At 31.7% G+C, this 24318-nt stretch overlaps 1 protein-coding gene across 4 annotated transcripts in view; it reads right to left on the minus strand.

Moving 5' to 3' along the window:
• ABCD3 (ATP binding cassette subfamily D member 3) overlaps positions 1 to 24318 on the minus strand; it is a 609690-nt gene that overhangs the window by 54870 nt on the left and 530502 nt on the right. For 3 of the 4 annotated variants that reach the window (XR_007953146.1, XM_051993309.1, XM_051993308.1), the window contains 9 exons: positions 23226 to 23295; positions 11916 to 12013; positions 11341 to 11464; positions 8989 to 9045; positions 7412 to 7554; positions 5313 to 5382; positions 2450 to 2519; positions 2250 to 2347; positions 2074 to 2165 (listed from right to left, as the gene is read on the minus strand). Coding sequence is in view for 3 of the 4 variants with exons in the window: in XM_051993309.1 (XP_051849269.1) it covers positions 2074 to 2165; positions 2250 to 2347; positions 2450 to 2519; positions 5313 to 5382; positions 7412 to 7554; positions 8989 to 9045; positions 11341 to 11464; positions 11916 to 12013; positions 23226 to 23295 (822 nt within the window). In the remaining variant the exon portion in view is untranslated. The remainder of the gene's footprint in view (positions 1 to 2073; positions 2166 to 2249; positions 2348 to 2449; positions 2520 to 5312; positions 5383 to 7411; positions 7555 to 8988; positions 9046 to 11340; positions 11465 to 11915; positions 12014 to 23225; positions 23296 to 24318) is intronic. The other variant, XM_051993310.1, reaches the window with a different exon arrangement.

Consider the following 24318-nt stretch of genomic DNA (forward strand, 5'->3'; position numbering starts at 1 on the left):
TTTAACCAAAGGTAAAAAGACTTTCCCAGTCATTAGCATCTCTCAATTTATCTTGCATATATACATATTGTTCTTACACAGCTATTTGTAAGTGGCCTCCCCATCAGACTGTAAGTTCTGTGAGAGTAGAATGTTTTTTTATCTTTCTTTATATCCCCAGGGCTTAATACTGTTCCTGGCACATAGTAAGCATATAATAAAGACTGGAGGATTAACCCAACAGCTGTGTATGAACAAGATGATACACAGAGATCCAAAATGATAGTGTTAGGATTTTAACCCTAGGTCTCCTGACTATATAATCTGACCTCTTTCCACTAAACTACATAGCTTAATGGTGGTTAACAGAGTGAAATGTTATAAAGACAAAATTTTACAAATGTAACTATTAAAATAGTTATAACAGTACAATAATTATTAAGTGATCATATAGAGAAAATGGTATCTTTTCATTTCTGACCCCCACTGCCTTTCTCTGGACTTCTCCACGAGTTCCCAGAAACCTATTCTTTCAGTCCTCTTTCTGCCTCTAGGCCCTCCCTCTGTCTCCTTCAAGAACCTTCATTTTAAGGGTACCCAAGTCAGCCATGTCCTCATTTCCCATCAGGCCACACTGCTCCAGACTTCATCATGTCAGATACTTTCCTCCCTGCCCCCTTTCAGCTTCATTTTATATGCTATCTCCTCCTCCAGAAGGAAAGCTGCTCAAGGGCAAGGATTTTTTTTCTTTTTGCTTGTATTTGTATTCCCACTGCTTAGCACGGCCTAGAAGAAAGTATGTGCTTAATGAATGCTTGTTAGCTGAATGACTACTGTGCCAGGCCCTGTTAGAAATCTAAAGTTTAGACAAAACTTAGTTTCTGCCTTCGGGGGAGTAGGGAGAAGGCAGGGCAGTAGAGGACAAGAATTTATTAAGAACCCTGCTAAGTGTTCTACAAATATTATTTTCTTTGCAACTTAAGTCCACAAGTTGATTAAACAGAATTTGGTAGAACATCAGATTTGATAATTAGGACACTTCTGACCTTTGTGAGAGAACATTCAGTACAGTATTAGAGATGACAAGAGCACAAAAGGTTGAAAAATGTGTGCATGAAAGGAAGTTGTGGCAATGAATATTTCCTACTCTGCAAGAAGTCTGAATATTTGTATAATTTATGCTTTCTAGTTTTCAATTTCCTATATTACTTTTTAAATATAATAGTTTTCCAAGATAGGGAGGGTAGATATTACCATTTGTATCTTACTAATGAGGACTCATAGGATTAGGAAGGGCAATTACCACTTCCCAAGGGAATAGAACTGGAAAATGGCAAGGCTGAAATTAGAACACTCCCTCTTTCCCTACAACACAGATGAGCTTTTTCTTGCCTCCCCCACTAAACTGAGCTGCTTAAAGGCAAAAATATTTTTAACTTTCCTGGCATTCCCAGCACTTAACACTGTACCTGGCATGGAATAGGTACCTAATTAACACTTGTTGACTGAATAACTTACGGCTATTTTTCTTGCAAAGAAAGAGAAAGATTGTTATAACCTAGCAACACTTATTATCAATACAATGGTAAAAATAGATTATCAAGAGAAATTGATAAAGGAAAAATCTGTCTTTGGATAATCAATATTTAAGTATTTCACTATGCATATGGAAGGTTTGCCTTATTCTGCTACTGAGTCATTTCTGGATCTGCAGCCTCTTCATTCAGTGCCCAACCCTCCCCATCTTCACATATAGAAATCCCAAGTATCCAAGGCAGACTGAAACTCCAATCTTATTCTTACTTGTAATCTTCCTTGATTCCCTAAGCTGGAAGTCATCTCATTACCCTTTTAATTTCCACATCAATTTGTTTTAATAATTTGTAAAGCATCTATCCAATCACTCTTCATCTACTTATTTCTAAAAATGTGTTATACACTACATTAGACTAAGTTTCTTGGCTTATATATACATCATATCCCTCAGTGTGCTGGCAATCAACAAATATCTGCTGAATAAATTATCTAAATGTCATCAACAACAATATACAGGTAAAAAAACTTTTTGGGTACTGTCCATTAGCAAGTCCTTACCCAGCTAATCTGGTCATTTCACGACCCGCCAAGACTATTCTGCCCAGAGCTTGAGACATTCTCAGAAGCATTCTTCCACTTTGGTAGTAATCCTTAAGCAGAAACAAAAGTTTATTTTCACTTTCGTTGTTTAATTAGGCAGGATATTATGTTGGCTTATTTCACAAGCTGCTTACCTCCAAAAGTTCTGAATGGGAACTCTTAAGATGTCGAGGATGTGATAAATCCAGAAAAGGACGACTAACAACCAAGTAACCAACCACAGTAGCCAGATCTGTAACATAACATTTATACTTAAAATGTTCAAAAATAAATACTTTATGTCTTATTTTATAAATCTCATTCTATCAAAAAAAATTTTGTTACAAATACTTACATTTGGCAATAATGCTATCAACGAATCCCATGGAGAATCGAAATAAGATGAAATTATGTAAGTGTTCCACCTGGCCAATATAAAAGTGAAACAAACAATGCTTATTAACATTTCCCATGTCTTAAAAAATGACATGAGATTGAAAACACATGAATAAACAGATATAAATGAGATCAATTCAAGCTTAAGAGAAGCTAAAAAATGGGGGAAAAACATGCATCAATTATCTGACACGGGCCTGATACCCAAGATATATATTGAACTAACAAGTATTTAAAATCCAAAGTCATTTCCCTGAGAATTATTCAAAGAAAATGATCAAATAGTTCTCAAAAGATGAATAAGATGAACTTATTATTATTAGAATTTGTTCTAGTATTATTAGAAATTGTTCTAAATCACTAGTAATAAGAAATACAAATCAAAATAATCAGAATGTTTACTTCACACTCAGGAAAATAGCAAAGATGACAAAAGATGGGAATAATCAATGTTGTTAGGATTGCAAGAAGTCTACATTGTATAAGATATATTAATATGCTGTTGGTGGAATCTATGAATTGATTCAACCATTCTGGAAAGCAATTTGAAATTATGCCAAGAAAGAAATTAAAACACCCAAGCAATAGAATTAAGGATCACAAATTTAGGCCTAGAAACAACTTTAAAAGCCATCAAATCCTTATGCCCAAAGAGTTTAAGATATTTGCCCAAAGTCACATAAGTAGAGACAAGGATAGAAACTGAACCAAAGTTCTAATTCCAAATCTAATGGTCTCTATCTTATACTGGAACCTTTGCCCCAAAGACACCACTCTGAGAGATGTATTACAAAGAAGTAATAGAGAGAAAAATTCCATATAGACCAAAATATTTACAGCAGTGCTTCTTATAATAGTAGATGGTGATCAATTGAGGAATATTTAAAATCTGAAATATGAAGATAAGAAATGATGACTGTGAAGCAAGCAGAGAAGCAGGAAAAGATATAAACTGATGCAAAATAATACAATCAGAAATAAGAAAATAACATGCACAATTACAGCACTGTAAACAGAAATGACCAAAAAACTCCGAATGCTGTTATAATGATCAAAGTTGGCCCCAAAAAGAAGATTTTTAAAAATGCATCTTCATGCTCTCTTTGTCTAGCTGGAAGGACTACCGGGGGAACACTATATTGTGAGACTAAACTATTTTATTTTGTTCAAGTGCCTATTTTTTTCCCTTTGTAACAAAGGAATACCTGTCTGGATAGGAAGGATGTGATAATATATTGGAAATGAAGATGCAAGTACAAAAGATAGCAATAAATCCAGGTAAGATCATAGTCACCTTGGACCGCCTTAATTCCCAAGACTGAGAAGATCACATCTTCTAAGCATCTAAGTCTAGGGTATCCCAAACATTTTAGTGCACCTTGACTTTTGATACACCTTGTATATCAAGCTGATAGGACTCAGTCACCCACCTATTATTGGTACCATAAAACATTCAGCTTCCAAGATAACAAAACACAGCAGTCACAACTGGACCTAATTCACCCTCCATCCAAAATTGCAAGAGGTGCTCTACCCTACTACATTCAAAAGATGAAGAGACACAGGAAGGTAACTTCCCCACTAGGCCAACCTACTTTCCAATTGTTTACTACTCCTCCTTCCCCTTGTGCTCATCTTCCTCCCTTATCACCCTGGACTGATTCTCCATTGGAAGAATGGAGAGCCACAAAGATTCCCTGAGAGTATAGTTCAGTGAGAAAATGCATTATGTTTAGAGTCAGAACACTTGCCTTGAAATTCTGGCTCTTAGGCAGTTTACTTAACCTCATTAGATTAAGTGCCAGGTCCCCATTTATAAAAGGGAAAATGTCGGGGAGAGTATTCATATCAGATGACATTTAAGGAGTCTTCTAGTCCTAAATCTATGGATGATGCCTCAAAAGCCAAACCCGAATGACTATTTGCTTAATATATTGCTGTGAATTGTCTTAATGAATTTGATAGATGAGATAGTCTCTAAGATTTCTTCCATTCCTGAAAATCTATGACTCTGTTGTATTTGATAATCTGATTAAACACAGAACGCTGATTCAAGATTTATAACTTGTTATTTCTTCTCTTTTAAAAAAAATCAGTTGTTATATTGTCTTGCTATTCACCAATTTAATGCCTGAAATTATTATTATACACATATACATACATCTGTGTGAATGCCTACATTTTGGATAAAGTAATTGGACAATGAACCAGAAAATAGACTAGGATGTCCTAGAGATTAAAAGCATAATACTTTCAATTATTCCAAACTCCCTCCTTGAAACAATAGCCCATAGTTTTAACAAGATTCTTTCTATGTTGCTGTGTGATTTTGAGTTAAGGAATGTCACAATCTCTTAGTATTGAAGTTGAAGATCATCAATAGAGAAAAGGAGAAGTAGAGAAAAGGAAGGTTAAGTTATAAACATATTATCAATGAAAGATTCTGTGAGAAAAATTGCATAAAATATATCATCATAAAAATGTATGCCTGCAAAAGGACACCAGTTATGAACATGGGATAATTGATGGTTGATGAGATTCTATCTGTATTCGCACAATGTCAAGACACTTAGAAGAAGACTCCAAATATTTTTTTTTTGGGGGGGGGCTTTCCAATTACTAACTATGGATAATTTATGGGAGGATATGGACAATACATAGAATGTGTAGGATACGGATGGATTGCAATCTATATTGTTGGAAGGACTAGCCATCCTGCTGACTGCAGATCTGTTGTACCATCAATGTATGTCAGAACATTATTTACATTCCGTAATAAAATTTTTCTTTAATAAATTAATTATAGTTGTTTTTTTCCTTACCAGTTTACGGAAGACTGAATGAATTGTTTGCTTTTCTTTTTTATTTCCATTATAAAAGGCAATTTCTTCACTATTAAAGAAAAAAGAAGCAAAAATAATTAATATATTTTAAATCTGAGAGACAGCATAGCATGAATAAGTTAAATGTATCTCCTCTAAGAAAAGCCTATACAGTATGTAACTATCATAGCTTGATTAATTATCAACCTTTGAGAAAAATGACCCTACCTTTTTCAAATCAGTTCACAAAAATAACACATTTCTATATAACTATGGTGTGAAGTTCACCAAACAACAATCTGTACAATATTAGGGTAAAAGTCTTAATTTCTGGTTTATGAAAGCAGGTTCCTATCCATTGTGGCTGGCCTAAATTTATTTCAAAATAGTTACAAATGAAATATCACCACTGAAATGCATCTCAAACTATTTTTTCCCCTTTTATCATAACATCAGAGACATTAAACATTTCATATTATTAAACCTATTTTTACTTTGCAAAAAAGGAGTGCTAATAGTAGCAATACAATTTTTTAAGCAAAGTCTAATTAAAATTAGAAAATTGTGCTACTTAAACATTGAATTAAATTTCTAAGAAAAGTGTTCATTGTTTCTGAATTTACTTGGACATTCACTGCAGGCACCATATGAAATAATGTCAAGATAAATATTTTCCTCAAATTTTACCCACATATATTGTTTTCTATATTAAAACAGTTAAAAGTTGTGTTAAAACATTGTTACCAGCAGAGTCTTCTCTAATCAAAATTAATTTTATACATGCCAGAACAAAAAATTAATTTTAAAAACCAGTCCTTTAAACACTATGTTTATCTCCTTTCTTTTTCCCCTAGTATACAAGGTAATCTAGGTTCCCAATGTATCTCCAACTATAATAGGTAAACATATCTATATGATACTTATTCCATATGGCTAAATCAAAAAGCATTTGTTTCTCAAAATTAGACAAGCTGCTAGTATAACTAGAACCAAACACTTTGTAAATTACCTCCCTACCCAACCTCTTTCTTTTTTACCAAAAAAAAATAATAATAATAATATTAAAATAATCTTTTACTTTCAAGGAAATTTTTTTAAGATAGTGAAGAATAAAAGGAAAGAACACTGAGATTTAGAATCTCAAAATTTAATTAAAATTGTCAAAACTTGTAGTAGATTGATATACTCATGTAGTTTCCTCATGCTTCATTTAGGGTCAAAATAAGCTGGAGGGGAGATGAGACTAAATTATTTAAGTTATGAAAAATTTTATTCTGAAAATAATAAGTCATGGATAAGATTAAGGAAAAATCATGAAACATTTTCCTTGAAGGGTTAAGATTATTATAATTTGTTATCTTCATATCCTTAGAATACTATCTCTATTATGCTATTAGTAATTTTATATATCTTAAGAATGGAAAAAACATTTAAAATAAAAAGTTGAAACTGAACACTTCAAAATTACAAAGCTCAAGCATGTCTCTCCCCCCTTTCCCCCCCAAATGATATGAGAAGTCAATTCATCAATCTTCTTGCCATTATGCCTTTGATGCCTTTCCACCTTGGAAGATCCCTCCATCCCATTGGCTAGTTCACTTCTGAAAGTCAATCCTGAAGAATACACTAGGCCAGTTGTTCTCCACTTCTCTCCTGTGTCCACTTGTGATTCTCTGGCCATTGTCACCAGGCTCCTATCTGGGTACCTATTCCTCTAACTCCCCAAAATCCTTTTCAGCTCCCTATCTTCCATCATAATAACTCAAATGCACTAAGGGACAGGACTGTTTTTCTCTTCATCTGTATTTATATCCCGTGTTTATGTTATAGCACAGTTGCTGGCAAATAGTAAGTTTTTAATAACAGTACTTATTAATTTGCTATGACTTAAATGAAAACCAACTTTATGTAAAAGATATGGAAATCATTTTCAGGGGCACTATACATTAAATAGTACTGGTTGTCTAAAAAGGTTCTCTAAAATCTCATTTGTTTTTGTTCTCAATAAGCAATTAATCTGTCATCTTTAATTTTGTTCTTTCCCAATCACATTTGCAAAGATGCATTTCTAAGCTTCTCTTTCATTAAATTCTATTTACCTGTTAGTGATGAGCCGAGAATTGACATATCTATATTCTCCTTCATATTTCTGTTCAGTCATTGTCATCTTACCAATGGGTCTTCTGAGGCGGGTCAGGAAAAAGCCTGAGACAACCAAATAGGCCATCATACTAGCGGGTCCCTGTAATTGTCAGGAGAAAATGTAAATACTAAAAAAAAATTTCTGTTATTTTAACTAGAAGAAAATTACTATACAAATCTGAAGTTAGCACCTACGATAACTTTAAATAAAAATGGTTATGTGATTTAGACAAAAAAGAGAAAATAATAACAAAACAATAATGGTTAATTTTTATTGAAAACTAAAATCTTGAATTATCCATGTTTATGCTTTGCAAATTCAAATTAAAATCATATAAATATATTTAAACTCATAGTCTTTAGTAACAATTTTTCAGATGCCCACTAATTGGGGGCTGACTAACCAAACTGTGCTACTTGAATAAAATAGAAGATTACTATACTGCAAAAAATAATGAATATAAAGAAAACAGAAAGTACAGAAAGACCTATGATTGAATGCAAAATGAAATAAGTAGAACTAAGAAAATAGTAGAACACTGTGCCTATGACAATGTTACAACAAACTAATTGAAACAAAAAACTGTGATATTATAACATACAATGATCCCATAGAAGACATCTCCCCCTCACTTCTTTGTACAATGGTGGAAATCACATATGTGGAAATATATATATATAACTTCAGACTATTTCAATATATTGGTTATTTGTGCTCAACTTTTTTTTCTTCCTTTTTAATTTTTTTTTTTTTTTGTTATTAGGAATGGTTCTCAGAGAGAGACATTATGGGAAATGTAGGTAATGCAAAAATGTAAAATAGCACTAAAAATTTTAAATGGCTACAAAAAGTTCTCAAGTTTAAAGAAATTAAATATCGTTTCCAGGGAAAGCAAAGAGTTAGAAACAAAAAGCAAAGGCTAAATAAGATTCAAGATTTCATTCCCAGTATTTCCTTGGATGACAAACACACAAAGCAGTAAAATTTTATAAAATCTTTTTGTTTATTAATTTTTTTGTAACTCTATAACATTAAACACAGAGCTAATTAAAGCTAACCTTTAAATGATGAATTCTTCAATGTTCAAAAATGCATTCTATCATACAGTGTAAGAATAATGAGGCCAGACTAAATGTTTCTAATTCTAATGTTTTGAAAGATTGAAAACCATGGAAATGTTCAACATATAATATTAAACATTCATCATTTGAAATCTCATAGGTCATCCCAAAAATCTATATTCAGAAACTACTCTGAAAAGATAGCTGTTCTTATTCATAACTATTCAAGGTTCCTATAAACTTGTAAAATTTAATCTTATATTTGACTTACCATCTTGTGGTATTAAAAGTTGAAATCAGAGAATTTTTATTATTACAGGGCCACATGATTACTATTAGGATTTTAACCCTATCATATTATAATTCCTGGATACAATCTAGGTACTCTGATATGTACCTTCATTTATTAGACTACTAGGGAATCTATAATAAAATAAAATAAGTGATATGTTAGATTACAATTTAAACTTACCTGAGCTCCAATTGCACTTGTTAACTTGAAGATATACAAAACTATATCTAAAAATGGCTGTAAGATATAAAATATATATCATTAGAACTCATTATCTGTATCAGTAGCTGAATTATTAAATATTTACCTTTATTTAGCATTCAATGTGAAACTTTCAACATATACAATAATCTAATACATACAAAATTATTTTGGTGAAATGTATAGATCCTGTCCTATGAAAAGAACAATGTAATAAGAGAAGATAAAACAAGATGTATTAAAGACTTGGAAAAAAAAAAAGGTTAATATCCATGAACAGGAGAGAGGAGAAAGCACATTTATTAAGATATTTTTATTTATTATTTGATAGTTTAGTAAGACACAAAAGTAGCATGATGGAAACAGATCTGGAGTTTGAGTTCTGGTTCTTGCCACTTTGAAACAATTTATATGCTTCAATTTTACTGGAAAGAATTCTAGAGCATAATACTCAGATCTAGATTGCATTATTAAAATTTTAAAAGCTAATATCCAAAAAAGTGATAATCGAAGAGCTAGCATGGCCTAAACAAGAATAGATCATGCCAGACTGGACTTCTCTCTTTTTCTGACAGTTACTAGATTATTAGATCAAGGAACTATACAGAGTTTATCTACACTGGTATCTGGCAGTATCTGACAAAGTCTCTCATAAGGATAAGTTGGAGAGATGTGAACTAGACAAAACGATAGTTGGGGGTATTCGGAACTGACTAAATGATCAGATAGACATATAGTCAACATGAAAAGCAATCTTTCATAGAGTGTCCTAGTGACTTATGCATGTCTCTTAAGCTGCTGAATATTTTTATCAATGATTTGCCTAAAGGCATAGATGGTATACCTATTAAATCAGCAATTGGTACAAAATTGGTAGGAATAGCTAATGTGTATTAAATGAAAGAAGTGGGATTCAAATATATCTTAATAAAATAGGCAGTGGGCTGAATCTAAAATGATGAAATTTAGTAAGGATAAATAATCTTATACTTGGGTTCAAAAAATCAACTTCACAAATACAAAATGAAAGAGGGATGTTAAGATATCAGTTCATCTAAAAAAGACTTCATGATTTTGGTGGACTACAAGTTCAATACAAGTCAAAAGTAAAATGTCAAACCCCCCCCCCCCAAAAAAAAAAAAAAAAAAAACCTAATGGCAAATCTGAAATAAAGAGAGGTACAATATTCAGAAAGAGAGAATGAAGTATATTGCATTATAGCCTAGTCAGACAAACTGGAAAAAGATGTAAAATGTAAATCATTGGATGATATACAGAAATAAGAAACTGGGATGGAGAAATGTCTCAAAATCATGTGATGTGATTTTGAAAATTACAACAAAAAACTTATAGATGCTTAATTTAAGAAGAAATTACATAAGGACATGATAGCCAACTTTAAGTATTTGAAGGGATGTCACAGGAGAGAAATTTATTCTGCTTTCCCATACATTTTTAAAAAAAGTTATGTGACTATATTAGTCTACTAAAAGTTCTTCCCAGAAATAACCCAAGTGGTGACAAATGTTTAAAGAACAAGAATATATGAAGACTGGCAACAATACATATTACATAAGTAAGGATGAATTATTAGAGTATTTATAACATTAAAGTTTTGAAGTCAACCACAAATGTTTTGGGGGAGGACAAATCCTGAGCAGATTTTGGCAAAGAGATGTGGTCCTAACAAGGAAAATATGGTATAAAGAGAAATTTGGAGAGAAAAGTATAGATAATGACAAACCAGTTTCAAATTACTCAGAGAAGTAATAGACTAGGACTACGTGGAAGTTGAGTAAGGATTGGTCATTTATGCTTTGCCAAATATAATTTTTATCATTAAATGAAAGATAGAAAATTAGGCTAAAGAGAAATCTGCTTAAAGAAATTACTGTGTTAATGAAACTGTGAGGCAATCAAGTCCTAAATTTAGTTGCAGCTACAGGAAAAAAAGTAGGCAAACAGAAGTGAACATAGCTAATATTTATTACTTTATGGATAGCATATAATTTCAAGAACTTCATGAATCAAGCTAGAGGGTAAAAATCTGTAAGAAGTAAACGTACCTTAGATATCTTTAACCAAAAAGAAAAAAAAAAAAACACAAACAACCTTCTATGAAAATGCTGTTTTTAAAAATCAAAATGAAAGGACTAAACACTTGTTCAAATTTAATTTAAAATTCTTCATACAGTGGTTTTATCTTACTACAAATGTTACATGAAAATATTTAAATATTACTTTGCTACTATAGAACATTAAATTCTTATTAGAACTATGTAGTTTAACAAAAGAAATTACAAAGTTTAAAATTTATTTCAGAAACTTACCTTACTAAGGTTTGAGTAGAGATCAACTACACTATTACAAAATTTTTCCACATCTTGTGTAAGCAGCTGGTCTGGATTTGCTATTCTGTTATCCAGATTTCCCATTTTATAATATGTGAAAGCTCTGAAACAAGACGACAAACACTTAGCAAAAACAAAAAAAGTGAAAAACTTTATTTTCTCTAACTTGAATATAGCAAAAACAAAAAAAGTGAAAAACTTTATTTTCTCTAACTTGAATATTACCAAAGAAAAACAAAATGCTGGAACTTGAGAAGGCCTTGAGATTATCTAATCCAATCTATTCATTTTGGAGATAAGGAAAACTGAGGCCAAGAAAGATAAACTAACTTGACCAAGGTCATATTGCTGGATAGGAGCAAGATGGATGCCCTCTTGACTCTTGGTACAATGCCAATGCAATGTAGTATTCTATATAATGCTGCTTCTGAGAAATTTTTTCTTGAAAAATATAATAAAGCTAAATCTCAGTTGGTATGACATAGATATAACTGATCAATTTAATTGCATGGTATTTTAAAAAAAGAAAAGGAGAAAAATAGGTTATCACTTACTGGAGATATTCCTCATAGAGGTATTTAGTGAGTCTTACTCGGAAGCACAGTTTAAGTTCATTTAACCCAAACTTCAAAAAGTTATTCACCAGAGAGATCTAAAGCAAAAATATAAGTAATTAGTTTTGTTTCATTTCTGATTATTAAAACATAACTAGATCCCTGTAATTTACTCCATCTCCAAATTTTAAACTTTTATAACTGGACAGTGTTAAGACACTGTTCAAATCAACATAAATAAATTTTCAAATTTGCAAACTATTCAAGAACTTAAATATTTTGAAAGTTATCTAGAGTTCTTAAATGGTAAATGACTTGCCTATAGTCACATAAACATTATGTGTCAAGAAGTCCATCTACTATATCATCCCTCCACCCCCCTTGTGCAAATCAGTGAATGTTTATGTCATTAAATTAAAGATATAAAGTACAGATAAAATTGTGAAAACAGCCACTGACATAATAACCTTGTTATATTTTGCTTAGACCTTTACTTCAACATATACTATCAATTATACAACAGACATCTAATCCCTTCCTCTCAGTTAAAATTTTGTCTCCTATTAATACTAATAAAATTAACATACAAGTCTGTCAAATGTCCACTGAGGATTCTCATAAATCATTCCTATATTATGACTTGAAGGGTTTGTGATCTTACCAGTATGGAGAGTTCTCCATACATTTCCATCCAAAGCCACTTATTTATGTTCTTTCAATAATTCTTCCTAGAGATCAACATATTGTGCTAGAGACCTTCCTTTTGTTCACTTAGAATCGTTAAGAAACAAATAAAGCACGCACACACACACACACACACACACACACACACACACACACAAATTAAAGAGAAACCAATAAAGTATTTGGGTTATTTATTTATGATTTTTTTTTCTGAGACAATTGGGATTAAGTGATTTGCCCAGGGTCACACAGCCAGGAGGTGTTGAGTGTCTGAGACCAGATTTGAACTCAGGTCCTCCAAACTTCAGGGCTGGTGTTCTATCCACTATACCAACTAGCTCCCCCTATTTATGATGTTTTTATTCCTACTATATTAAAATGGCTTTGATCTAAGAAATTACAAAATTTTAGAGCTAGCAGGGACTGAAAAATTCAACCCAATCTCTTGATTATGCAACTTGGGTTGATCTAAGTCATGATTACAATCTGTGTCTCCTAACTTTCAGACCAATGTTCTACTAAATTTAATTCAACAAAACACTAAGGCTACATTATATATAGGACTTATGAGTAAGGAAATAAATATCACAATCCTCTATACTGTATATAAATCCTATCATGTTGAATTTCCTATATAACTATAAATTTCATACTTTTTTCTGGTAAAATACTGCTTGCTTAATATTTTCTGAGTAGAACTGATTGACATTAGGGAAGACAGAGAGGTTCACACATGCTCCAGAACATTGAATCCTTCAGTTTTTAAATAAAAAGTAGTTAAGGTAAAATAGGAAGGATAAGCTGAAATCAAAATGTAGAAAGCCTTAAATATCCAGTTAAATGCTTAGCATTGGAAATATTTCTGGACATAATTGTAATCTAAGCATCTGCAAATCAGGAAAATTAATGTGGTAGCTATGTGCAGAATCAATTTAAGGATGTAAGGAGTGGAAAGAGCAGGTAAAGATAAGGAAGAAGTACATTCCATGCATGTGAGAAAACCTAAGGAAAACATAATTGTGGCAGAAGGTGGAATACCAAGTTTGGGAGCAGTAAATAGAATAATATGACTGGATAGATAAAGCCATAAAACTAGACAAGTTTACTAAGAGAAATAGCATAAAGAATTTTATAAAAGATAAGAGAATCAGGGAATGACTGCATTTATGTCACCAGAGAAGGTAATGGAAAAAGTGAAGAAAACCAAAAAAGCATAAACTAGAAGAAAAGAGAAAAAGAGTCTAAAAAAGTGAGAAATTGATCAATGATAATAGATACTACATAAGTGTCAAAGAGAAAGACCAATAGGTTGAATTTTGCCTAAGTTTTCTCTCCCAAAGAATGATCTTCAAAATATTATTTTAAAAAAAGAAAAGTGAAAAGGAAGGAAGGAGAACTCAAGGTGAAGTGAAAAAGAAAAGAAAAATCCTACTAGATCTAAATTAAGTCAAGACATTGGGGTATAAACAAAAAAAAAAAAAATATCCAAGGGCACTACTGAAAGAACTTGTACATGCTGCTTAACTGAAATCAGTGATTCTGAGAAATACAGTGAATGGGTGAGGTGCTCTAAATCTGGAAAAAGGCAAATATTACCAGAATTTCAAAAAAGAGGAAAAGAAAGCTATAAAATAAAAAGCTATAGAACAGTAAAACTGATATAAATTCCTGGTGAAATTCTAAGAGAAGAAAACAATGTTAAGGTGGGAGGGGACTAGCAGTTCCTTAAGAACAAATTATGGAAAAATAATTACATTTTTTTTTTTTAAACAGTTAATGGCTACTTGATGAGTGGATGGGACAAAGAATTTAACAGCTTACTTTAGTAACATTTTAAAGTTTATTTTTAAAAAATACTTTACATATTACCTTAATTACTTCAACAATTAGATGTGGGGAATAATGTAGGTATACAAGAGAGGATAAATAATTTGTTCAAGGTCATCAAGTTATTAAATACCACATAGATTTGAAAACAAATTTTTGAGCTTTATATTCAGCACTCTTTCCACTATATTTTACTTATTTCAGCCAAAATAGCTGACAGTCTCACATAATACCACTGACAACAAAATGGAGAGATGCAGATTGACCAATACGTCAATTGTGCAGGTCAAAAATTTGTTGAATGGGAGGATTCTGAAAAGATAGCCTATTACATACTCTCTAGATCTTACACACACACACACACACACACACACACACACACACACACGACATAATAGTGCCTCAAAGAAAACTTGGAGTGGATAAAAAATAAACAAGAAATGGAGCCACTAGAGAAGCTCCAAAGATCCAAAGACAGCTACCAGGATAGAAATTTGGCCTACAGCAGGTGAAAATATCCCTGAGCTAAATCTCTGAAAGTAAGAAGCAAGCCCTAGGGTTATCTGAATTAGGAGACAGTCTCTGTCTAAGTCATAAGGATTTTCACCTCCCAGGATGTGTAGGGAATCTGAGTCTGAAAAAATTATGGGAACCTTTACTGATAAGGATCAGGTCCAATATCTGTGCAGCTGAGATGTGGACTAGATGAAAAGGAAATAGCTTATACATGGCAAATTCAGAAGCAGTAGACCAGGAGTTGTTGTTGATTGTGGGCACTTATAGGAAGGCAAAGTTCTTGATTTGTGGTTCCAGGCCAGAGGGAAGGACTGAAGGGAGTGCCCCAGAGTAGAGATACCATCCTCCACACCCAGATGAATACAACAGCTGCTATAAATGATAATTTTTATAAATGAGCAGGCAAAGTAGAAAGAACATTCTCATAGAAAGTTACTATGGGAATAAAGAAGATCTGGTTTCATCTTCAGAGAAGAAGAATAAAGCCAAAAAAAAAAAAAAAAAAAAAGTCTCTCCTATCCCAAAGAGTAACATCAAATAGTCCCTTGCCCAAAAAGAATTCAGAGAACTCAAAAATACTTTAAAAATCAAATGAGATTAAGGAAAAATGGGTAAAAATAATTCAAGAAAAATAAAAAAGATTATGAAAAGTCAACCAACTAGAAAAGAAGATCAAGAATCTTAAGGAAGGAATTGATTTGTGGTTCCAGGCCAGAGGGAAGGACTGAAGGGAGTGCCCCAGAGTAGAGATACCATTCTCCACACCCAGGTGAATACAACAGCTGCTATAAATGATAATTTTTATAAATGAGCAGGTAAAGTAGAAAGAACATTCTCTTTGAATGTTGAAAATGAGAATTTGACAAGAGGGTAGCCAGCAAAGTTTTAAGAGACTAAGAAATAATAAAACAAAATATAAAGAATGAACTGAAGAGAACGTGAAATATTTGTAAGAACAACAACTGATTTGGAGAGCAGATCAAGAGAAAATATAAGAAAATTCAGACTATGTGAAAGCTATCATCAAAAAAAGAAACCTAATATAATTCAAGAAATATGTTTTTTTAAACTGTCCCTAAGTGTCAGAAGAAGGGAAAATAGAAATAGGAAAAAACCCATGAATCACCAGAAAGAGATCATATGAAAAAAAACCTATTGAAATATCACAGCCAATTTCTGACACCCCCCGCCCAAGTCAAAGAGAAAATATTATGAACAACAAGAAAAAAAATACAATTGAACCATAATTAGAATTAAATAAGACCTAGAATCACAGCTACATTAGAAGGCTTGTGGTCTTCTCGGAGCAAAAGACTAGGGTTAAGGCCAAAACTATCATATCCAGTAAAATTAAATATAATCTTGAATGGGAGAATGGACATTCAACGAATTGCCAGATTTTAAGAATTTTATTGCAAAAAGATTGATATCAAAGACTAATTACAAGGGACTCAATAAGGACAATTTTTTTTTAATATGTGAAAATGTAAGCCATATGCCTAAGAATGACATCAGTGATTGGATAGTTTAAAAGAAGGGGGAGAGCTGAGTATGACGTAATTCAAAAAAGCAAAACCATGTAGGAAAAGATAAAAAAGTAATTATACAAATGAGGTATGAGAGGAAGAAGTGACAGAGGAATTTGATGGGAGAGGACTGGTAGTTCTGGGACTGGGTTAAAGAGAGAACAATAAATACATACATATCTAGAAAGGTATAAAACTTCTAAATTCAGAAAGAAATAAGAGAGTAAGGAAATAAGAAGGAAGAAGAGGGTAAGGAAAGAAGCAAGGGAAAAGGATGGGAAAAGAAGATAAGAGAGGGATTCTTGGTGGGGGAGCAGGAAGATTAAGTAAAAGGAGGACAAGGTAGTGGGTAGAAGTAAAGTAGAAAATTCAGGAGGGACAAGAACTAAGACATACAGACATAAAACAAAGGGCAAGGCTAGAATTTATTATGTAAAAAATGCAAGGAAAGCAATCATGTTCTCAGGCAAAAGTAAAGCTAATACAGATTTAATCAAAAGAGAAAGATAGGTAAACTATATGTCAGCCATATTAATCAATACTGTTTTAGACTATTTGGTATAGGAAATGATGAGTTGGTGGAGTTTAAAAAAATATTGAAAGACAGGCTTATGAAGAAAGATGTTATCCACCTTCTGAGAAACAGAGGACATACACACACACACACAAAAACAAATGTACATATGTGTACATGTAATTATAGACATCTAAGTAAATGTATATGTATGAATGTATATACATATATACACACATATCTGTGCTCAATTGTAGCCTTCTTGGGAGAGGGAGAAGAGAGAAAAAAGGAATAAAATAAAAAGTACACAACAGAAAAAAAAAGATAAATTACAAGGAAGCAAAGAAAATATGGAAAGTATTGAACATTATGTGTAAAATTTTTGTATAGCCTTTTTTGAAATGAAAATTTATTGCTGTGTTTTTTGAATCCTCTATTATATTCTGCTGTGCAAATGGTAATTTTTTTTCCTTTTTTATTTTGCATTTAAATTTAAAGGAAAAAAAATGTTAAATGACAAATCTTAATAGTATTATTATACTGTAGTTTTTTTTTTTTCTTTTGTTCCACTCAGTATTTCTGCAATAATACTATTTAGATAAATTTTGGATGTCATGAATGTGTATTTTCCCTACTCCACTTTAAACTGCAATTCCTTCAATGCTTTTGCATCATATTTTTATTCTTATATTTCCAAAAATGCCTTTAATAGGGACCAATCCAATAAACTAAAGACATTCTACTGTTTCTTTTAAAATTTTATCCAATATAGTTTTAAAGTTTATTCAATATAACTTTTTTGGACTTTGCCCATCTGATTTCTCTTAAACACATAACTTTAACTAGTGCATCCCTTTTCTGCTAACATATGTCCTTGATATTTACTCTATGCCACTTCTTGAATGCAAGTCATTGCTACTAATATGCTGTAGCTTATATCTACACGTATTTCCATTTGCCCTTTTGCTTACTTATAAATTTGATCATGGGATCAGTGTTCTACTTCAGAGACATAAACTCATCATGAAAAGATCAATGTTGAAACGAAGCCATTTGGGAACAGTGAAAATTTTGAATAATTTCAATTAAAACTCCACTTGCAACCTAATTCCTGGCCCAACTTTTGCATCTTTAACCATTCAAGACAAACACTTTTAAGGGAATAAAAAATAAGCAGCTCATCTAAGGCATCACATCATACAGTTTGGCCTCTTGTGTTTGGTTAAACTGCTTGCTATCTAATGACCAAATTGTTTCTGAGGATATTCTGTGGTACTTTTGGGATAATTACATACAAATAATACGATGATATCTGTGAAAACAAGCATTAAGAAAAACTCAATTTCAGTAGGATGTCCTTGTGTTTAGAATCTATAAAGGTCATAAGAATAGAATGATAGATTCAGAGCAGTTCTCTAACTCAGGTCCTCTAACTCTGAATTTAATGTTGTTTCTAATGACAGACTAATACTTCACTAAATTTCTTAAGAAATTGATGACATTTTATTTGCTACCTTCCTGACATAGCCAGCACAATGGTGGAGTCACAGTGGATCTCTTCAATACCCCCAAAATACAATATATATCAGTGACTCAAAATTTGTAAAAAGCTAACAAGTATCAGGTTGGACAAATGCTTAAAGTAGCAAAATGTAAAGGATTATAGACTAGGCTATAGAGGACATGAAAGAAAAACTTCACATTAATTTCTCACGTAAAAAGGCTGTGAATTTAAGGATATAGCAGTCATGAAAATCATGTATGGTGCTTTTTAGTAAAATATAATTTCCTAACATATCTTCTTTAAAAAAATAAATAAATCTTACTCAGTATAACTTACTTAAAATAATGATTGCTACTATTGCTTTTCAAAGTTCCATTAAAGAATCATTATTATGACTACATTAACTAGTATTTCTATAACATTCAGTCTGTGGCAGGCACTGTGATCCTTACAACAACCCTGAGGTAAGCAATATTATTGAAGGAAAGTTGAAGAAACAGAAGCAAAGGTTAAAGTGATTTCCCCAGGGTCATATAACTAGTAAGTATCTGCTGCTGAATTTCAGGATTAGAACTCAGGTCTTTGTGAAACTGGGTCCATTATTCTATATACAATGTTGCCTAGATTTTGCTCCATTACCTTTATTTTAAGTCTATAAATCTTTATATTTCAACAGCATTTCTTGTAAATAACATACTCTACTAGTCTATTCTATAAGCCTTTCAATCCTGGATCCAATCCTGAATTTTACGGATCTATCCATCCTAATTATATTCACAATTATGATTATGTACTTTTCTCCATCTTGTTCTCTTTATTTTTTCTTCTCTTTTAAATTACAAATTAGAGAGAATTTGCTTGATAGAGGTGATCTTATTAAGTAAAATAGTCTTGTTTCCTCAAAATTACAACCTTCCCATTCTCTCACTGGCATCTTTTAAAAACCAGTTAGAAATGCTCTAATCAGTTTCATCATCTCATCTTTATTCTATTAATTTGCTTTTGATTCTTAACTTTGTTCTAATAAGTTGATAATCTATACAGAAAGCATTTTTAAAAAGACAAATAGATAAGGGAAAAAACTCCCAACAAAACTGATCAATACTTGGAAAATTTCTGAAAATATCTAAAATCCATATCCATGAACTTCCCACTTCTCCAAAGGAGGATATATTTTCTCACATCTCTTCTTTAGAGCCATGCTTGCTCTATATTAATTTTGCAATAGTAATTTTCAATAATTTTGTGATTATTATTCTTTCCATTTATATTGTTGCAGGATCTATCCATCCTAATTATATTCACAATTATGATTATGTACTTTTCTCCATCTTGTTCTCTTTATTTTTTCTTCTCTTTTAAATTACAAATTAGAGAGAATTTGCTTGATACAGGTGATCTTATTAAGTAAAATAGTCTTGTTTCCTCGAAATTACAACCTTCCCCTTCTTTCACTGGCATCTTTTAAAAACCAGCTAGAGATGCTCTAATCAGTTTCATCATCTCATCTTTATTCTATTAATTTGCTTTTGATTTTTAACTTTGTTCTAATAAGATGCTAATCTATACAGAAAGCTGTCTCTTGATAGCCAAATTCACTGCTTTCAAAATGCATTCTTGAAGTCACTGAATGTCAAGATAAAAGTTGACAGTATGTAAAATTTTTTGAAATTCCACTTTTTATTTCTTAATTTTCTATATCCGGTATTTATGCATAGGTGCAAATTATTTGACATGAATAATTATTTTCATGTGATATTATATATTACATGACAGCAATGATTGTGTACATGTGCTTCTGACATGATCTGACATGAGCTGACACGCAATTTCTGACTTGAAATTGGTTTGATTTTGACCAGATGAAGATTAGAATGGTTTCCCACACTTTAGTTAGTTCTTCAACAGTTGAATTGGGAACCCTGGAAATACATAAATATAAAGAACAGTCCTTGCCCTCCAGAAGATTATGTTCTAACAGAGAAAAACAACACAAGGAAGAGTGTTATAGAACAGAAAAAAATAATAAGGCAACTGACTGATGTCATTTTCAGAATTGGTAATACTGAGGGAGAGGGAAGAAGAGAGGGAAAGGAAAAGGGGGAGCTGGAGAGGGATGGAAAAGAGAGAAAGGAAAAGGAAAAGAGGAAGGGAGAGGGGAAAAAGGCACCACTGTAATTTCTTGCCATATTCTTGGTACAGAAAACTTTTGTCACATAGACCATTCTTTAAGTTTTCTCTGATTGGTGGCAAGTTTGAGTTTTTGTGTCTTGAAGAACCTAGATATACCTCCATGCCATGTTGAGGAGCACAACAGGAGTTTTGTGAAGAAATAATAGGAGTTAAAGCCATAGGTATATGAAATTAGTCAATAACATAGCCAGAAAGAAAGCTAACATATTAGCTTTCTAATATGTTATTAGACAGAATTAAACTGAACTGAAATCTAAAATTATCCTGACATATGAATGGATAACTAAAGGTAACAAGATGAAATTTAACAGAAATGAATACTTCACTAGGAATTAAAAAATAAAAATAAAAGTACTGAACAGAGGACAGGGAACAGAAATAGTTCCAAGTAATTTTGAAGAGTGGCATACTACTGAGTGGATGAAATGAGAGAGGAAAATCGGTCTACAGGAATTGAGTTCAAGGACCTTTGAAATCAGAGAATTAGATGAAGTATAGATATAAAATGACTAATGTCATCAAAGAAGATTGGCAGGGGTTAAGTTAAAAAGAAACACCATCGGGTACTTAAGACATTGAAAAAGTAAATGTCTAAGAGGTTTGTGGACTGCTATGATTAGACTGGAAAGCTGGCAGTATAACCAGAGGGCATTAATTTTTTAAAATAAAATTTTATTGACTTCTTTTGTTTCTTTTATCACAAGAATCTTTCCTACTGTGCATCCCTTCCTCTTCCCAATTATCCCATACAATAAAACATTTTTTAAAAGACAGCTAGATAAGGGAAAAAACCCCAATAAAACTGATCAATACTTGGAAAATTTCTGAAAATATCTAAAATCCATACCCATGAACTTCCCACTTCTCCAAAGGAAGATGTATTTTCTCACAACTCTTCTTTAGAGCCATGCTTGCTCTATATTAATTTTGCAACATTCATTTTCAATAATTTTGTGATTATTATTCTTTCCATTTATATTGTTGCAGTCACAATATACACCAATTTCTTGCTTCTGCTTTATTATGCATCAATTCATGTAGGTTTTCCCATGTTTCTTTTTATCATATTTGTCCTTTTTTACATCATAGTCATGTTGCATTACACTGATGTACCACAATTTGTTTTGCAATTCCGCAGTCTACAGATATCTATGCTGCTACCACACACAAAAAAGGTACCTATAATTATTTTGGTGTATCTGGAGGCATTCTTCTTATTTGTATGCTCTTTATAGTATCTGTCTATTAAGAGAACCTCTAAGTCAAAGTCTATAAACATTTTAATAATTTTATTTGCAAAATATTTGTAATCCATAGGTCAAGTAACAATGCACTAGTGTGCCTATCTTCAGAGAACATGCAAAAGATGATCCTCCTCCTCAGATTTGTATTCAACATTTATTAAACAACATACTAAATACTGAGGGATACACAAAAATAAATAACAGAGGCCTAGATTTAAAGGAATGTATGATATTGCATAAAATATACATGGGAAATGCAAGTAACTGAAATAAAATAGTAAATAAATTCATATAAAAATGATGTCCAAAAAGAGAAAGATAATTTCTGGGTATGGGATAAAGAAAAATGTCCCAGAGAAGGCAGCATTTAAGTTGTATATAAAAATATAGGTATAATATTAACAAATGAAGATGGAGAACAAAATATAATTCTACATATCCAATTTTATTTTCATACTTATTTTCAGTACAAATTATGAGAAGTGGTTCAAAGAAAAGATACAGAGAAAGAGGTGGAAAAAGTAGACAGCACGTACCAAAATATGTCTCATAATGTCTCTACATTTCTCTTGCCAGAGTAAGCTGGCTACAATGCTATCAGATTAATGCAATGTGAACCACAGCAAAATATGAACCAAAAAAGATCACATAGAATTCTATATAATACTTCTAGTGTACCTATCAGCATCCCTGACACAAGAGAAAAATCTGATATAATTTAAATTGAATTCCTCAAGGAAAAGCTCAATATTTCACTGAAACTTAACTCAAGTTCATGTACACTAGGTTCATTCCTATTTCATCACTCCACTAAAGTAAAATTCCATGTATCAGGTTATCTTATTATTAGAGTACACTTATATGTGCCTTTAAGATCTCCTTTAAAAAATTCTGTTTTCTACCATAAAATCTCTCAAATAAAGGTATAAATTTTAAAGATCAGTTTTCTGGCTGACCCTTCATCCTGAGATTAATAATGTCCATACTTCAACTTTTAAAATAATGGTCTAAAAAATTATTCTTTTCTCATTTACTTTTCAATCCCTACCAATTTTTACTAAATCTATGTTTCTTACAATTTAAAACTCTACTATAAAATGGGTATTTTATATTGAGTCTTTCCTTTTACCCTCCGTTGAATGTTAAAATTTTTCTTGCTAATACAACAGATGATTGAATTTTTTTAGATGAAAATTCAGGCCATAAGTCTGAACAGATTTGAAAAGTTCTATACATCATTTAATAATAATACATCATTTAAAAATATATATACAAATCTGATTTTTTTTTAAGTACACTTACGAGAGGCATGGCAGCGATGAAGTTGAACAAATACCGCTTGAAATCTTTTCTGCTGCGACCAATGATACCACTGCAAACCACCACATGCACAGTGTTAGTTGCAAATGAAGCAAATCATCATAGTAAGCAGTCTCTGTACATTGCTTAATTTACTTTGAGGAATTTTAAATTATTCGAAGAATCCACAAGTTAAAGAGATGTGAAAACATTTTCTTTAGGGAAAAAAAAAAACCTGGTCACAATTCTTAATAAGTTATCATTTTATTCGAACAGTTGACAAAGTTCTTCACCTGAGGGGGAAGGTGGAAAAACAACTATAATAATAACAATAAAAAATAGCTAACATTTATATATGTTTTAAGGTTTGCAAAGCTTTAGAAATATCATCTCATTTGATCTTTACAACAACCCTAGGTGCTATTATTATCCCCATTTTACAGATGAGGACACTGAAGCAAAGATTAAGTAATTTGTCCAGGATTTGAACTCAGGTATCCCTAATACTAAATTCCCAACATTAAGTTCCCAACCTTTATTAGAGACTGTATAGATGGAAATTAGTATTACGCTACTTTATGAAGTATTCAGAGAGAAAAAAAATATATATATCAAATTGTTAAGCATGGGATTAAGTTACTAAGGGAAAACAGAGAACTGTTTCAATGGAGATTTTTTAGAAACATGAATGAAAACTACCTGTATGAAAGATAGTAAAGTGAATTTAAGATGAAGTACCAGTATAAGAATAAGATCCCTTCTACTTCTCTAAGTCAAAGAAGTGATAGAATTTTAGAATTAGAGAATTTATTTATTGTGGTACTTAAGAAGATTATTAGCCAAGAATAAAGTATAATTTATATCTTACAAATTACATTTAATGGATTCCTTTGGAATCAAAAATTATAAAACTCTCAAAGCCTTTGTGAAAACAAAGTAGCCAGAAAAAATTATAGTGCCAAGAAGATTAACAGGAATCCTTAGTTTTAAAATGTTTACCATCTGGAATCATCTAGACATTATACCAGAAGGTAAATCCTTGGGACTATGTTGTTAAACTTTAAAGACTAAATTGTAAAATAACTCCTCAAATAGT

This window comes from Antechinus flavipes, chromosome 4 (assembly GCF_016432865.1).
Source record: "Antechinus flavipes isolate AdamAnt ecotype Samford, QLD, Australia chromosome 4, AdamAnt_v2, whole genome shotgun sequence".
Lineage (NCBI taxonomy): Eukaryota > Metazoa > Chordata > Mammalia > Dasyuromorphia > Dasyuridae > Antechinus > Antechinus flavipes.